Below are 17007 nucleotides of genomic sequence, written 5' to 3'. Positions count from 1 at the left end.
GCTGGCTTTTCCAATTTGGACAGTAATCCTGCTCACAGCAGTGCTGTGAATCAATACTTCACAAGAATAATCTCTAGGCAAATTGCTCTGCCAAGTCTAATTTTAAACACGTGTCATTTTAAACATTTCTGTAGCAGAAATACTCATCCATAGGTGACAAATCAATAAACAAACCAGTATGATTCCTTTGAAAATGGGTATTCGAGGGACTGATCAGCATGGTTGTGCACTGAACTCCTATTTTCAGCATTCTGTACGCAGCTGGGCAGGAAGATTGCTTCCGCTTGTTTCATCTTGCACATATCAAATTTTCAATCAGCTTCATACAGACCGAACAGAGAATACAGAGTGCTGTGTATTGATGATACTTCATATGTCTCCAGTGCAAGAGCTGTGTTAGCTCAAAGCGATATATCCCGTGCCTGGTTCTGCTTTTCTCAAAAACACCTTTTTTTCATTAAGATCAGTGAAAGTTTTGAGCGTGCACAGAATTCAGGTCTGTCTCTCCCATGCACATTCGCCTAGCTTTGGACAGGCATTTCACATACCGTCTTAGCTAGCTAAGTACTTTCATCACTCTATTTGCAGCTTTCCAGGTAATAATGTAGGCCATGGAATGGAGCATGTGCTGTGTACGCAGGAAAGCGAAGAGAGCAATGCTGCCAGAGAAAATCTTTGCTGCAGGATTACCTAAACTCACGGCGGGAGAAGGAAACAGATACACGACCACCACACCACAGGAGATCCAACAGTCACAGACAGCAGCCACATCTTCCCATCCCACCCATGCCCAGAAAGACCCCACACTTACTGGGATACTGATACTGGAAAGGCGGGGAATGCAAGCACCAAGCCCACAGATGGGGAGGGGAGGAACATCTGGCCTGGGAGATGCTTGTTTACCCAAGGAGAAAAAAGCTCCGATTTTCTGGGCAGTCTCATTATACACACAGCTGAATAGCAAATTGTTTTGCCATCTTGTGGAAATGCAAGATTTCAAAAGAAATGCCCTGTGCCAAGCTGGGATGGAAACCCAAAACCTCAAAGGTTTTCATGACTCAATAATCTGAAAGAAAAACAAATGGAAGGGCTCATAGGCAGAAGTTTGATTTGATACAAATCAAATTTGAAATAATATGTTCAGAGCCTGGCAATTTATTTCATGAATAGTTGACATTTCAAAACAAAGTACTAGTTTGATGCAGAAAGTAAGGTTTTTTTTATTTTAAATTTTCAAAACACAGTGTTTCAAAACATTTTCAGGTCAATAAATTCTTTTGAAACTGACATACAACCAAAAAGCTTCAAGAGAAAAACTCCCAGTGAAGTCTAATTATAAGCATTCTAATTTATAATTACAATTTATAAACTGTGTGACATAAGGGCAGGGAAATACACAGATAAATAAAAGCAAAAAGAGCAAAATAATACTGAATAAAGAGGCAATAAATGTCTGCCTTGGGCCCAGGGACTAGCCCCAAGCAGGAGATACGCTCAATTTATTGCTAACTGTCCACAGTGTCTCTTCTGCCAGCTCACTCGTGCAACTGGGTGGGCAAGAAAAGAGCCCAACCAATTATTATTATTGCTCTCCGTGAATTCTCAGGCACAAACACGAGGTGACATAGCAGTACCCGATGTACATCCCTCGCTTGTCTTCATCACCACTGCCTATAGCCACAAGGCTGTACTAAGACCTTCGTGTGGGGAAGGAAATACAGCTTTTCTTCCTGTGCAAGGCAATGTCCAAATCAAATGCAGCAGGGTCAGAATTCATTAAGGGAATCCCCTAGACAGAAATTTAGCACATTAGCTGGGCACAAGACTAAGTAGGAGGCACACTCTGGAAGCGCAGTCCTACGTAGCAACAATTTAATGCCATGGCTTGATAGGTATTTTCTATTCCTTATTCTTATGATTCCATAACATGATTATTGAAAATATATCTTTTAAGCATTTTTTTAAACTCAGGATGAAATTCTTTCCTGAGCAGAGGGCCAATGTAGGCCAAGATGTTGCTTAAATCCCATTTAATACCTTTCTTAGAGGCTTAAATAGGATTTTGTTGGTGAATAGTCTTTGGGCCAGCCTTCCTTACCAGCATTATTTCAATATTGACTACACCAGGGGAGAGGAAGGGAGGAAAGCAGAACACTTATGCTGCCAAACCTCAACAACTAAGGTGATCTGAACTGCTCTCCTCCTATGCCTAAAAGCTTTTCACCAACTCAACAGGGAACATCGGGCTGCATGAGGTCTCAGCTTTGGCTCATATTTAGGCAACAAAGAAATGTGGTTTGAATATCATCCTCTGTGTTCAAAACGTGAATCTGCTGCCACACCTTGTTCAGCCCCTGTTGCCCCTGCTGATGGATTTAAATTCATGAGAGAGAAATGGTGTATCAGAGGCTATGAAACCATTTTCGGCAACATATGAATGGACATAAATTTTAAGAGCATGGATTTTAGGGGGCATCACCTCGCTTTATAGGTATGTAAGTGGCTTCAATCTAGAGGAGAGTTATTTGTTTTGCTTTGTTTTTTCTCCTTGTGCTATGTTTGGGCCTCCTTAGCAATGCTGCCTCTAACCCATAACTGGCAAAGGAACCAACAAGATAATGGACAAGTGCAGCCTCATGTTACTTGCTTCCTTATAGTTTGCTTCCTGAGAGAAGCACTTAGCTCTCTAACCAGATGAGTATTTCTTATACAGTATTCTTATTGCTAATTAATCCCATGATATTTGCCGAAACATGTCCATATGTTTTCATTTTGATGAAATAACTAACCATATTTGCCATATATATGATTGATCATACAGATATCATTTTCAGTCTCAGAATAACATCTCCCAAGGTTAAATACCTATAAAAGCACATTTTAATGTCCTTGTCACACCTTTGAGAAAATTCAATTAAGAAACTATCTTCAACACCCTCAGAATCTACTACGAAATGCAAAGATTGTGAAATGCTGACCTGTTAAATCAAGTAACTGCATCTTGCATGCAGTGCTCAAATTTGAAGCTGAATTTTTACAATTATTTGAAATGCTAATCATTTTAAAATTTGATTTCAGTGTCAGAAAATTTCATTTTACGCCTTGCCTTCCCTGCTATTTTGGGGGAATTTACCAAAGGTAGATACTTGTTCTTCAGCGCAGTAAGGACCACTCTAGGTTTTGCAAGAGCTAGCTTAAAGCCTTTAGGACACAACTGGTGACTAGATGACTCACTGTTGGCATCTCCATTGTGACATCTGCACAGACAAGCTGAGTAATTTTCAGAGAGGGAAACTGTAGGAGGAAACCATGCCCCCTTGTAGGAGCACAGTCCCTGAGAACTTAAAAAAAATAAAAAAATAAAAATTAAAAAAATAGCAAAAATGTCTTGCCTATAGCCAATGTATTTCAAAGGTAAAAGGGGAAATCTTTTTTGTGTTGCCTTTTTTACCACATTAACCTCTGTCTTTATAGCATTTTAAACTGAGTTCTCAATCTCCTGATCAGTATTTCTGAACCATAAATCACTTTAGGAATTATTGGTTCATGTAAAAGGTTGACTATACACTACGTTAACTGCGTTAAAGGCTGGCTATATATTCAAGCTATATGTAACCTCATTCCTCCCACACAAAACTTCATCCCCCTTGAGTAACACCCATTAACATTTATAGGATATTCTAATCCCAGTCTCAAATGTTAGTTTCTTCAAAGTAGGTTATCATTCACCCCTCTTGTCCCCTGTGTCTCCCATCTTGCTGCTTAATCGCTCAGTGTAATTAGAGTATGGAGCATTCACATATCCTGAGAAACCTCAGTAATGCATTGGAATCCATTACGATTTATTTTGGATGGCAGTTCCTGTTCTCACATCAAGACCAAGCCTCCACCTGTGCCAAGAGCAGCTCCAATATCGAGGCACCATTATCTGCTCTAGCGTGTCTCAGCTTTTCAAGTAGCCAGCTGTTTAGCTAGAGCTATTTACCTCCCATAGCGTTACCCAAATGATCAGGGTATCTGCTTTCTGCTGCCCAACCAGGACTGACCAAATTTGCTTGTAGCTAGCCACATTTCCTCTAAAGAAGGCAAATGAAAATTGTTTGTGCCGCAAACCGTAGCGTCTCGCTTCTCCTGTGTAGCCTGAAAATCTCAGCTCAGCTCCTTTCCCCCTTCCCCAGCATTGCGGCACACAGATCAGATTCATTTCCTTCGTGCTCAACAGCAGGCTTGAAGAAAAGAGATAATATTACTAGTATATACCGCATCAGTGAGATTATTCCTCAAGTAATCCATCGAATTCTAGTGGTAGCACTTCAAGAATGAAGATGACAAACTGTAAAAGATTCAGAAGAAAGCCACAGGAGCACACAAAAGGCTGAAAAAAAAAACGAGGCAGCTCGGTCTATCTAGTTTAATGCTCAGGGGGGCCTTAATCTGTAACTTGCTCTATAATAACCTAGAATGGAAAAATGATTTCTAGTAATACCAAAGTTTTGAACTCACCGGTCAAGGAAAACATGTTCTCTACCCTTCAGTTAACTATCCCCTTTAAATGAGATAACCTTTGCCAAGGTCAAGCATGCTATTTCCATAGGCAGTAAAAATCTGTTGGATATGTGTCAGTTAACAAAATGGCTGGTTTTTTTTAAATGTCTGATTTTTTAAAGTACCTGTACCTTGCATTTTCTTTACAATCTTTGAGATGCAATAATCTAATCCTGAAGGATATTTAATTCCAATAATATTGACATCAATCCTGAAAGGAGCTGTATCCCAACGGCTGAACAAAACTAGCATTTTATTTCACCAGGCAATCTGAAAATTTAAAGCCAGTAATTATGAATGCCTTTGTTCTTAATTGAATGTGGCAATTCTAGCTCTCTTTCTCATAGAAGCACATTGCATTTTCATAGGTGGGCTGGCGTGCTAAAGTGCTGAGCATCCCACTGATGTTGACAGGAACTGAAAATCACTCTGTGCTTTTGGAAAGCAAATCTTCAGTTCAGGAACCTAACTTGAAACTTAAAAAGAGAAGAAAAAAAAAATGATCTGGAGCTGATACCATCAGCATTCGCTACAAGAAGAAATGATGAGAGGAGGGAAGCCTGTCTAAGTTTAAAGATCTGGAATGTAAAATATCTTTATATTGCTTTCTTTATGTAGTGGTAGCTATTACTATTTAATTTATTTTACTATATCACATAAAGTCGTCCTGCCACCAGTACATCCCTCCAGACTAGATTCTCACCAACATCATGGAATTCAGTCCTGCCTACAATTTTTAGAAAGGGAGAAAGTGGAAGAGAAAAAAGAAGAAGCAGGCTCTCTGTCAGTCAACTTCCAGTAAATTATTAATACTCAGAGCTCTCCAAATTCACGGAGGTGAGGGGAAAGCAAAACTCAAGGTGCTTTTACAGAACTTACAAGTGATGTGAAAGACCCCAGAGAAAGGCAGAGCTTAATGTTTTTATACTGTACATGTATATTGAAATATTTCTATATGATGCAGTTGAGATACACAGGAGTGAATGTCTGAAAATCACAATGCTTGAAAAGCATTACAGGCTATATTATTTACCATACTAAGTGTTAATCTGTCAAAAGCTGTCACTTTATATTGAATAACAATTGTAAAGAAAGATATGTGTTCTTTGCCAGAAAAACATTAAATTCCCCATGAAAACAGAAGCAGTAAACAGTGGAAAGGAAGTTAATTAGCAACCCAAGAGGGGCCTCTTACTACTTTTCCCTGGAGGTTTTGGATGTAAAATGGTTACTTGGACAGCTATTGTGTGTCTGTATCTTCGTGTAATTCTGGAGGTCATTGAAGCTGCAGCAGAGACTGAGGCCAGTCTCAGATAAGGGGTATCAAAATCAAAATGCATAGCTGCTTGAAGGAAACAGATCGAACAAATATCTTCTTTCAAAGATATGTGCTAGTGACTCTTTAATCAAAAGAAAGAAAAGAAAAAAAATAAATAAAAAGGTTCTGAAAATAACCTAGATAACATCATCAGGTCCTCCAGTGGCAATTGTGGCAAAATGGGCTTTACATCCACAGAAAGGAAGAGGATCAGCAGAGCGTAAGCTGGAAATAGCAATGCACCTTTAAGGGGATTTCATGCAAATCACAGAGAAGAGTTTTGCAGGGAGGAGGATTTGGGGGATCCTGAAGACACGTTTAGAAGGCTTGCTCAGTCACTCATTGATTGAGGAACAGGCAGAGATCCCCAAGTGAAATATACGGCCTATATTGTAATTGCTGGCTAATCCTAATGGTCCTCTGATCTTAGAACACGTTAATTATTCAAGAGAAGTACCATGGCCATAGCAGGAAACCTAAGTTTTCTAATCCTATCCCTCCCTTTGCTCACTTTCAAGCAATTAGTCCATTATCTGGGCCTTCATCTCTCAGGAGCCTCAGTAAAACAATTTGGACAGCCCTGCTGAATTAGCCCTTATATTCTAAGATCTTTGTAACTTATTTTCTGATGGATATTTACCTTTAATCTGTTAGCTTTCATTTTCACACTCGGGAATACTTATTTGGAAAATGCTATGGATAAAATTGTCAGAGCTGAAGTCTTATGATAATGAAAAGCTAACGACATGGAAATTGGACATCAATCACTGACTTGGCGATGAGATTACACGGTTATTCCAACAGAAGAAAAAAAAATAAATCTGAAAGAACAGTTTGGTGTTTGCTGTTCCCATGCAGCAGGCAGCATAAAACAGCCCCCAAATCCAGCAGATGTTACCCATAGCAAAATCCTCCGCAAAGAGAAGCACCCCTGGCTAGCAAAAAAGGCTCTGTCATCCCTCAAGCATAAGCAGGATGGCACGGGGAAACACCATATGACTGGAGATATATTTCAGCTATTCTTAGGGGCACTTTGTTTAAGTCAGAATGATGTTGTGGCTGAACCAGTTTGCTTCAGGAGTCAGGCTACTGGTATATAAACACCAGAACCAGGGGACAAGGAAAGAACTAAAAATATCATTTCTAGCTCAGGTAGACCCACAAATCAGACAACAGTGTGACTGCCTCCTCAAAGACTTCAGGCTTAGTTCCAGGATCCCTAGCACAAAAACAATTTAAAAAAAAAAAAAAAGTGATGTATCTGTACTGCACCCTTCTCCGTTTGGAATCTCACTGCTTGAAATGGAGCACTGGCAATGTATGGGGCTGCTGGATACCAACACACATCTCCGCAGGACTGAGTCACATCAGTGCTGACTGACCTCAGTGTACTTTTCCGCTTGCCCCAGCTGCTCCCAAAAGTTAGCTGAGCCACAATGGATCATGGTTTTTTTCCTCTCTTAACTTCCACCATTCGTCACCTGAGCCAGAATTCTGTATGCAGTGGTTCAGACCTTCCTAAGAAAAATTCTTCTTTTCTGTGGTGGCAATGGCCTCCGCTTGAGTGTCATGCAAGAATTGTTTGGTTCCCAGCTTCTGCAGTTTCCTCAAATGCATTGCTGTTCTGCTATATGCCATGAAAATTTCCATAAAGCAAAGAAATTCAAAGCAAAGAATAAGGCTCAAGACACAAAATGCATACATTGCTGTGCTTACATCAATAATGTGAGATGCTGATCTGATGCCTGATCGGAGATGCCTTGACATGTGATGCTATTTGTTATCTTCCCAAATAGTTGCATGTGTTCAATTAAAACAATGCATATATTACACCGACAACTTTTGGTGTGAATGTCATCATTAAATGTCTGTCTTCTAGTTCCTTCCTCTCCCTTTTCCTACCACAAATATTTTCTTCACAGTTATCGCCAAGACATTACACCCCATCTTTTCCACAAACCTGAGTAATTTGCTTCAGCTGGTAACCATTTCAGAGGATAGGGTCTTCCCCCTCTTTCTGCAAATGTAAAAGGAAACTCCTTCCTGGATTTACTAAAAAATAACTTTTCCATGCTGACAGAGTGTGTTTGGCATTTGAATCAAAAGATCCCATAACACTGTGTTTTGCAGTGTCTATAGGATAACTTATAGATGAAATTGCAAGACATATGCCAGAAAAATGATACATTGGCTTTAATCTCTTTGCAGAGATATTTAGAGGATATACATTCTGCAGGTCTGAGATCCACACCCAGAGGAGTGGGTGCCGTGAATACATGATTTCTCTCCTCTCCCCACCCACATCTTAGCATCAGTGGAAAAGCCAGCATAGAATTAACATAAGCGCTTAACTTTTAGATGATTCCCTCCAAGTTTATAAAACTCAAAAGCAAAAAGAGATTATTATATGCCTCAAGTGGAGCCATATAGCATGGAAGTCAGAGGGGGTGCTGTCTGTTTTATAATATACGTTCATTCCAGGCAGAATGCATGTGACAACACAAGTGTGTCGTCAGCTTAATGTCTAAACTCTCTGCATATATCAGAAAGCATTAAGTACTTAGTGATATTTAGAGGTAAGAAATTACCCCTCTACTTCAACATATACCAGGCACAAGCTCATCTGATGATACAGGAACAAGTATCCTGGCTTGGCTCTGATGTACCACGCTTCCCTGCACAAATCCAGTGGCTGTCTCCAACCTGTGCCTCCTGAGGCAGAGAGCCTAGCTAGCACACCGTGCGCATTTCTCTCAGGGGCCCTGCTTTTGCTCCATTCTCTTGGGGCAGAGCTGGTCAGGTGGCAGCCAGGAGCTGCTTGTCCTCCTCTGAGGACCAGCCCCTGAACTCTGTTCCATGCTCCTGGGAGGATCCTTTATTTTGCACCACTGACACAAACCATCCCTCCTGTTTCTAGAATATGTTCGCTGTCCTTAATAAGTTACTGACTCTAGTTTGCAGGAACAAGACATGAGTAGACTTTGCCGACACCAGTCATGACTGGACTTTTTGCAAAAAAAAAAACACCTTTATTTGGAGGCCAAAGGCCCGTTTTAATGTAGAATAGCGGGTAGGAGTAACCCAGACCGGTGTATAGACATACAACTCTCTTATACCTCAAGGGACTGGGGGAGGGGTTGCTGAAAAACACTGAGATTTTCTTAGTAAAAGAGGAAAATAAAGAGAAAGACTATTTATAACATACCTAGATTGCTACTTCTTGTCAGGTAAATTGGGCAAGACACTTTCTATTTAATCGCAGAATAGAAGAGGGCAAATATGTATTAAATGTCAAGAAGTTCACATTTTCCTTATAAGATTTTGTGGAGTCCTGTGTATGTTTCCGAGCCCACCCTTCTATACCAGCTTGCTCTTTAAAGGTATTAGAGTATGTTATTATTATATAAAGATGAGATTACATCAGGATTACTACAAGTTATTTGTAGTTATTAGAGAAAATGAAATAATCTCACCACCATAGTATGAGTTTTCTTCTTTCTTTGTGGTAATATACCCCACTTAGTTCTGGAAGATTTTTTTTTCAGCTTGTCAAGACTCCCTTTGATCTTCCCAAACAAATGACAGACTCCTAACCTGCATTCACAGCTATACATGTTTAGATTCAAAACAAATTCAGCCTCTCTGTGCAACATTTGCAGCATCAATCCTAAAAGAAACCAGGAAATATATTCCATATTCAAGGGAAGATGTCCAGATGCGGAAGGGCAGATATCCAACTTCCATTAAAGCCCTTGTCTTCTTCCACTATGCCTCTTCCTCTGCTTTCTGCATGGTCAGTTTTTGCCTGATGCAAATTAAATACTGTTGAAATTCATAACATTCTCTATTAGACTGCTTAGCTCTTTATTTTAGGGTTATTGTGCTTTTTTTCCTCCAACAGATGTGTGCCAGGATGCTTAAGTAATTATCATCTTTCCTGATTTACATGAAGTTGAGAACTGCATCAAGCGTGTATAGAGCTTATTTCACTGCTCTACAATGGATTTATTTGCATTTTCAGCAAACTGATGTTACAATCACAGGGACAGGAAAAAGAAGAAATATTATATCACAGTTACTGATCTAACATCATAAACTACCAAGTGCCCTTAACTTCTAGGACCTGGTCCAAAGGCCATTGGGATCAGTGAATTATTGCCATTACTTTCAATGGGCTTTGGATAAGACTCCTTACAGATGATCACTCTTGTTTCTAAAATAACCTAATTATGGCACCGTGTCTAAGAGTCTCACCTCGAGTTTGCTCCTGTTCTCATTGAAATGAACAGGACTACCTTAAGTCACTAACCTAGACTGGCCTTTGCAAACACCTATACCCGAGCTGTATTTTATTCACCGAACCTAGGCAGGAAGGTCCAGACAAATAAAGATGCGCCCACGGGGTGCAAATGGGGTTCACTGAACTGGATCAGGGTCACACTCCAGACACATTTAACCGTCAACAACAGCACTCAAGCCAGCAGCCTCTGCATTTGCATGTACTTGCTGTGACCTGTGGTTAGATTTTGTGTCAAAGGTACAAATCAGAATCACAGCTGGTTGAGACATGGATAAAGGACTGTAGGGAACTATGTGCTTAATTCAGCTTAAACATGTTGATAAACACCAGGGCTGCTGCTCGTGTGCTCAAAGGGTAGCGAGTTCACGTATCGAGAAACAACAGCCCAACTTAGAAAGCCCTCTGCAATTCTTCAGATGGTTGGTCAGAAAGTAAGGGCATTCTTATGCTCCACGGCACAAGTCAGAGATATCAAGCAAACAACATTCAGTTCAACTTCGCCAGGAAACTACCTAAATAATAATAAAAAAGATCCATTTTTTTCATTTTCATAATATTTCTACAATTATTTTTCATGCTCTTTTTATTAAAGCATTACGTAAAGCTGCCACACAAACATCGGTTCGTAGCAGTGGGTGATTTTGGAACTCTGTGAGGGAGTTTCTGAATCACTGCCATACATTTCCGAAGCACTACAGAAATATTACAATTATTTTCTCGAGCCGTTCAAAAACCCCGGGTGCTCAAGGTTTCACACTCTCTTTTCAAGAGCTGACAATGTCACGAGCATCTGCAAAGTCCTGAAAGGGAGAACGTCTCCCCGGTCTGTGATTATGTAAGGACAAGGATCCAGGCCCGTCAGGCGTATCTATTTATTGGCAACCTCAGGAAAGAGGCTGAGCACCAAGCGGGCACAAGGAGCAATCTACCCTTCTGCTTCCCGTAAGTGCCCAGAAGAAATAAGATAATGTCTGAATGGAGTGAAAAAGTTTGCACTGCCACTACATATTTAATGGATATTCCAGCCATTAGCCTGCTCCGTTTTGGTGCAGTCAATCTAGCGCTCCTTAGGAACGCTAAGTTATTTACTTGTCACTGTTAAGCATGCAATAATGATCTAACTGCTCTCCAAATACATACATTCACCCAACTTAGCATTCCATAACCATCCATTTATTAATTGCTTTAAAAGCATTCAAGGCTACCCAGCAAGCTGGCAACATGATCCTGATTCTTTATGTCCCTAGAGTACAAAACAGTAAAAAAATGCAATTTTTTAAGAAACTGATACTCATTCCAGAACAAATAGGGCATGTTTTTTTTTGTTTGTTTGTTTTGTTTGTTTGTTTGTTTTTCTGAATATTTTAATGCCAAGTACCTCCTTTGGAACCCAAAATCTGTATTAACAACTTCAAAATGTTTGGACTGCAATAAAGCGCGGCACCTTATTGATTACGGCGTTTCTGGATGAAGAGGGAAGATGTTGCCGAGGAAGATCTGCTTCCCCTGCATGTGTTATTTCTGTAACAATTCCATCCAAGGGATGAAGCTAAATAGAATAATGTAATGAAAACAGGATTAGGAGAACTGATTTTTTTTTTTTTCCCCCAGCCAGTGCCTCACTTTATGAAACAGGTAATGTCATTCAGAAAATCCCCCATAATTCTTTTCATTATGATTGCAGAGTTCCCCAGGATTCATTTTTTAAGGACACAAACGACTCCTCGGGGCTGATCCTGCCTGTATTCCCGCTGGGTACAACGAAACACGGTGGCACCACGCTTCCTCCTGAACGACATCTCCAGCGATGCCGCCCTCTGCGCCTCTCTGCCCCAAGGTACCTGAACCGTACCCCGACAAAACCAAGCGCTGCCACCCCAAAACGAGAGATTTGCCTGAGGTTTTGGGGGACGGGGACCCTGCCACGGCGCAGCGCATCCCGATAGAGCCGCGCTCCCCTCGGCTTCCCAGAGTCGGGGAGGAGAAGAGATGGGGGCCGCCTTAAATGTCACCCGGGAGGGTTTGGGGTTTTTTTTCAGCATCCCCTCGCTCTGCCGGGGGTTGTGCTGGAGAAGGAGCTGCGGCGATCCACGCGAGGCGAGTGCCATCTTCAGGAGGGGCCCGAGCCTCTCTCTGCCAGCGCACGGCTCCCGAAGTTGTGACCCGAACCCATCGCGGCTGCCTCGGGGCTGGGGGGGGGGGGAGGGCCGCCGCCGGGACCCAACTTCGCCGAGCATCCTCGGGGGAAGGGGGGAGAGGCTCGGGGCCGAGCCGAGCCGGGCCGGACCGGGCCGGGGGCAGCGCTCCGGGGCCGGGCAGAGGCACCGCAGATTTAACTCTTTCCTCCGAGTTCCTCCACCCGGCCCCGGGGGGCTCCCGGGCCGGAGCAATGGGGACCCCCCCCCCCCCTTCGGGAGCCCTGCCTCCTGCCCCGGCTGCAGGGACGAATCCAGCCCGTTTTTCCCCCAAAAAATAAACCCGGCAAGGGAAGCGGCCGGCGTGCATCTGTTGCTGGGGGGCTGGCAGGCGGGTGCCCGGGCACCTCGGGGGGGTGTCAGGGGAGCCGCTCCGGATAGGGCCCGCCGGCCGGCCGGGCATCCCTCTCCCCCCAGCCCCGGCCCCCCCGTGTCCGCGCTGCCCTTGCGCCCGCAGCGCCCCGGCCCTGGGCGTCGGTCCCTACCTCCGTGTCGTAGAGGCGCAGGTCCAAGAAATAGGGGTTGAGCAGGGACTCGTTGCGGATCTGATCCATGGCCAGCTGCACGGCGGGCAGCACCCCCCGGCCGATCTTGCTCTTCTGGTCCTCCTCGGACTGGCTGAGGGGCATCAAGCCCATGATGGAGATCGGCGTGGTGGCGTTGGGGGGCAGCCCGGCAGCCCCCCGGGAGCTGCCCCGCGGCCAGCCCCAGCCCGGCGGAGCCCAGCCCAGGCACAGGAGCAGCAGGAGCATGGCAGGGTTGGAGGTGGCAGCGGCCGGTCTCCGCGGAGAGGGATGCATGCTGCTGGATGGGGGGGAGGAGGAGGAGGAGGAGAAGGAGGAGGAGGAGGAGGAGGATGAGGAGGAGGGCTGAGCGTCGGGAGGGAGCCGAGCCCCTCTCAGCCCGGGCGCATCCCCCGGCGGCAGGAGCCGAGGCGGGAGGAAAAGAAACGCCTCTCTGCTTCCCCGGGAGCCTCGGGGTCTCCTCTCTTCACCCCCCCCCCCCCCCCCCCTTCCCCTGGCAATAATCCTTCTGGCAATGGCGCCTACTCCTTCCCAGGTCTGCCAGCTGCAGCCACCAGGAGCGAGAAATAAATAAATAACCCCCCCAAACACACGCACACACGCACTCCCCACCGCCCTCTTCCTCCTCTCCCCGGCGGCAGAAGCAGGGGAGCGGGACCTGCCTCTGCCTCCCGGCTGCTCTTTCTCACCCCCCCCCCCCCCCCAAAAAAAAAAAAAAAAAAATAAATAGCCGCCTTCTCCGCTCCGGGAGGAGTAATGGCACCTCTCAGGCGCGGGGGGGGGGGGGGGGGGGTGTCACTGCACACCTCCCTCCTCCCCAAGGAGAAAATAAATAAAAAAAAAAAAGGATGAGGATGCTCCGGCAGAAAACACCAAAGGGGAAAAAGCCCCCCCCCCCCAAAACGCCAGAGGAGGAGGAGGAGGGAGGGGAGCGGTGCCGAGCCGGGGCGGGGGGGTTAATGCCGCATTCCCGGGGGGCAGAGGGACGGGATGCGGGGCCGGACCCCCCCGCCCCAAACACGGGGAAAACGGGGTGCGGGGGCAGAGCAAAGCGCCCCCGGGGCGGGGACCTGGCCGCGGTCGCGAGTGGGAACGGGGAGGGGGCTCCGCGGCCGCTGCCCACCCGCGGGGGTGCGGGGTGAGGGCGCAGCCCCCGGGCCCCCCCCCAGCTTTCCCCGCCGCAGCCCCCCCGGCACACAAACGCGCTCCCACCCCGGCTTGGCACCTCCGCTGGCACACGCGCGCACACACACACACACACACACAGCCCGGGCCATGGCAACTCTGCAGCACGCTGGGGAGCTGGGCGTTTTGAAAAAAAAAAAAAAATCGGATTTTTTCTTTAATTGTTATTATTATTTTTTATATTACTGTTTTTTTTCTCCCCGCAAAATTCACCGTTTCCCAGAGCCTGGCTCCGTCTGTGTCTGTTTTCCTGCACCTGCAGCTTGCGGCTGCCAGCAATGCACAGAAGAAACGTGAAGTTCCCGAGGGGATAGAGGGCTGCCACAGCCCCGCGTGGGGGTCAGGAGCCCCCTGCACCCAACGAGCCCCTCCACGCACCGCCTCCAAGGCCTGCGGGGCACTCCCATGCCGCCCACCCCTGCCCGTGTCCTGCCAGGGCCCTCAGCGGCCCTGCTCTGGTTTGCAGCCTGCTGAGAAGACCGTGGGCCTAAATCCTGTGCTTGTAACCCTGTAACGTGCCCGGCCCTGTGGCCCTTCCCTCGGGATGCTGCCCAACGGCAGTAACTGAAAGGCATTGGTCCTAAAGGGTCTGCCACCTCTCCCAATACGTTATTTCAGTCATTAAAACGCACACCAGATTCATTAATAACCTTATTCCAGGTTCCAAGCACCGGTCCTCATCGTGCCTGTATCAAATCAAGGGGACATAGCATCACTGATCGTCCCTCACACCCATAAGCTAAGCTTAATAACTGCACCTCACTTTTGTACTGAATTTCACCTCAGGAATTGCCCTTGGAAGCACTTCCAAGACACCTCTGCCTTTTCTGCTCCACGTAGGCACAGCTGCCTGCACTGGGCCATCCGTGGCAGCCTCGACCCTGTGGGAAGCAGCCCCCAGAGGCAGGAGAGCCAAGCTGTCCTCCGGGGCTGCCTCCCTGTGGAGCCATCCACGGCCCATTTCTGAACCCCTTCTGCCAAAAAGCACACGCTACTCTTTTGCTCCCATGTGGCTGACCTAGCGTTGTGATAAAGCCAAATGTGCACTCGTTATTTGTACATGTGGCCTGCCCCCAATTTGTCACCTGCAAACTTACAGTAAGCTGCCTCCTTCTAGAAAACCGGTTATCACAACACCAACAGCTCTTCCGAGGATCCCAACAGGAGCAGAGGCCATATTGATTTTGCATAATATTATTTTTAGTCAGAATTTCATATGCTAAACAACATTTCGCCATTCTCAGCCGTATCTGCAATAGGTCCTGAGTTTGTTCATCAAAACCCATTTCACGTAAAACCATTCCTCACTGCTTGTATCCCCGCATCATTCTGTGATTTTCTCTAGTTCTTGGCCACGAGGGCTACAGCTACTTGGATCACTTTGGTTATCATTCTGCAATATTGGCACTCTGTTAACACACGCGCTCGCACTGTGTCTGGAACGCCATCAGCTTTCTGAGTTTTATTTCAAAATCAATCTCCTAGTTATAGGGAACTCAGCCTTTTTGTAAGAGAGCTCGAGTCCAAGCTATATGGTACAACAGAATTAATACCTTGGATATTAGCAGCAGCTGCTCAACATCCGTCTGGGTTACTGATGCAGCAGCAAAGGACTCTTTATTATTTTGGGAATCGGATGCATCTCCTAGCTTCTCTCCAGCCACAGTCCACAAACAGCACAGAGTGTGGCAGCCTGAGCCCAGCTGCTGGTGGTGCCCATGTGGGCATGGGGAAACCAGATGCTGGGGACGCAGGTCAAAGAAACGCACCTGGGAAGTGCTGCCTTGCTCAGTTAATGCATACCATGGAGCACGAAACCAGCTCTAAAAGCAGGCCTGGAAAGCCAGGACTTACCTGTTTGTTGGGAAACTCAAGGCAAACCTTTCAGGGGCACTCTCTGATGATGCCTTCCCCCTTTCCGGACACTCAGCAGGAGATCCTGCCCCACCCTGGGATGACCACCCGCACACACATTTCTGTTTTGTACACCACCACCTTTGGTCAAACGAGTCCTAGCTCCTGCACCTGAACTGCAGAAGTCTGGGTATTGCTGGGTGTCATTTGTACCAACCAAAGCTAAGCATCAAGTTAGAGCATCAAATAAGGTGGTACTTCTGACATTGATGTCTTTGTTGCTGTCTTCTGTCAGTAAAACAGGGATGCTCATGCTTCATGGCATGAAGATAGAGTAATAAATGTTTAGGAAGCACTAAGACACTGCAACATTCAAGTTTCATGTTGAAAAATGCTGAGAAAATAACCTTTATTTTTCAGGCAGGGGACTTAATATAGAGAAGTAAATAAAGCCATACATTGAACAATGAGGATTAAACCAAATAAGCCTCTTCAAATCCTTCCTGTATACTCAGCGAGGCATTGAAAAGACAGTTTTTTGTATTAAAAAAAAAAAAAAGGAAACAATGCAAGAAATAGTTTATGATCATGTAATTAGAGACAATACTGTAACGTAGATGCAGTTAAGCTATGTTTAGCTTAACAAAGAACTTCATTTCTGACACTTTCAAAGACTGCATTTGCAATCCCATCAACGTTTTTCATATAATACGCATATAAGTTTAAATATGATATATATAGAGAGAGTTATCTTTTGTAAATCCTCATCTTTCCTGCTATCAGCACTCAGAATTTTGTCCTTTCATACTATCCTTTGCTTATGCATAACAGACAACCAGGTAGTACCTCATTTTAACTAAAAGGCCCAAAGGAGAATTGCACCAAACCTATTTTTAAAAATTATGTCAGACACATCCTCCTGCCCAGCTATCTATTTTTTTCCCCTAGACATCCCCAGAATGTTTTGCTACAATAAAATCGGTGAAGTGCATTCCCTAGGATGGAATCCTCTAAAGCAGCACAAGTTGTTTATATGCAATGCAAAAATGCTTTCTATTTTTATTTGGTGGTCTACACCACACACCC

At 45.0% G+C, this 17007-nt stretch overlaps 1 protein-coding gene across 5 annotated transcripts in view; it reads right to left on the bottom strand.

The window, feature by feature from the left end:
- Window positions 1–13359, bottom strand: part of GABBR2 (gamma-aminobutyric acid type B receptor subunit 2) — a 477830-nt gene extending 464471 nt beyond the window's left edge. For 2 of the 5 annotated variants that reach the window (XM_080580419.1, XM_080580424.1), the window contains exon 1: window positions 12844–13359. In XM_080580419.1, coding sequence (XP_080436545.1) covers window positions 12844–13158 — 315 coding nt within the window. In that variant the 5' untranslated portion in view covers window positions 13159–13359. The other 3 variants (XM_080580420.1, XM_080580421.1, XM_080580422.1) reach the window with 3 other exon arrangements.
- Window positions 13360–17007: the final 3648 nt, after the last annotated feature.

The sequence above is a fragment of the Anser brachyrhynchus genome, assembly GCF_964034855.1.
Source record: "Anser brachyrhynchus genome assembly, chromosome: 2".
Lineage (NCBI taxonomy): Eukaryota > Metazoa > Chordata > Aves > Anseriformes > Anatidae > Anser > Anser brachyrhynchus.
Note: the sequence above shows the minus strand (reverse complement) of the source record. Positions and strands in the feature narration are given on the sequence as shown.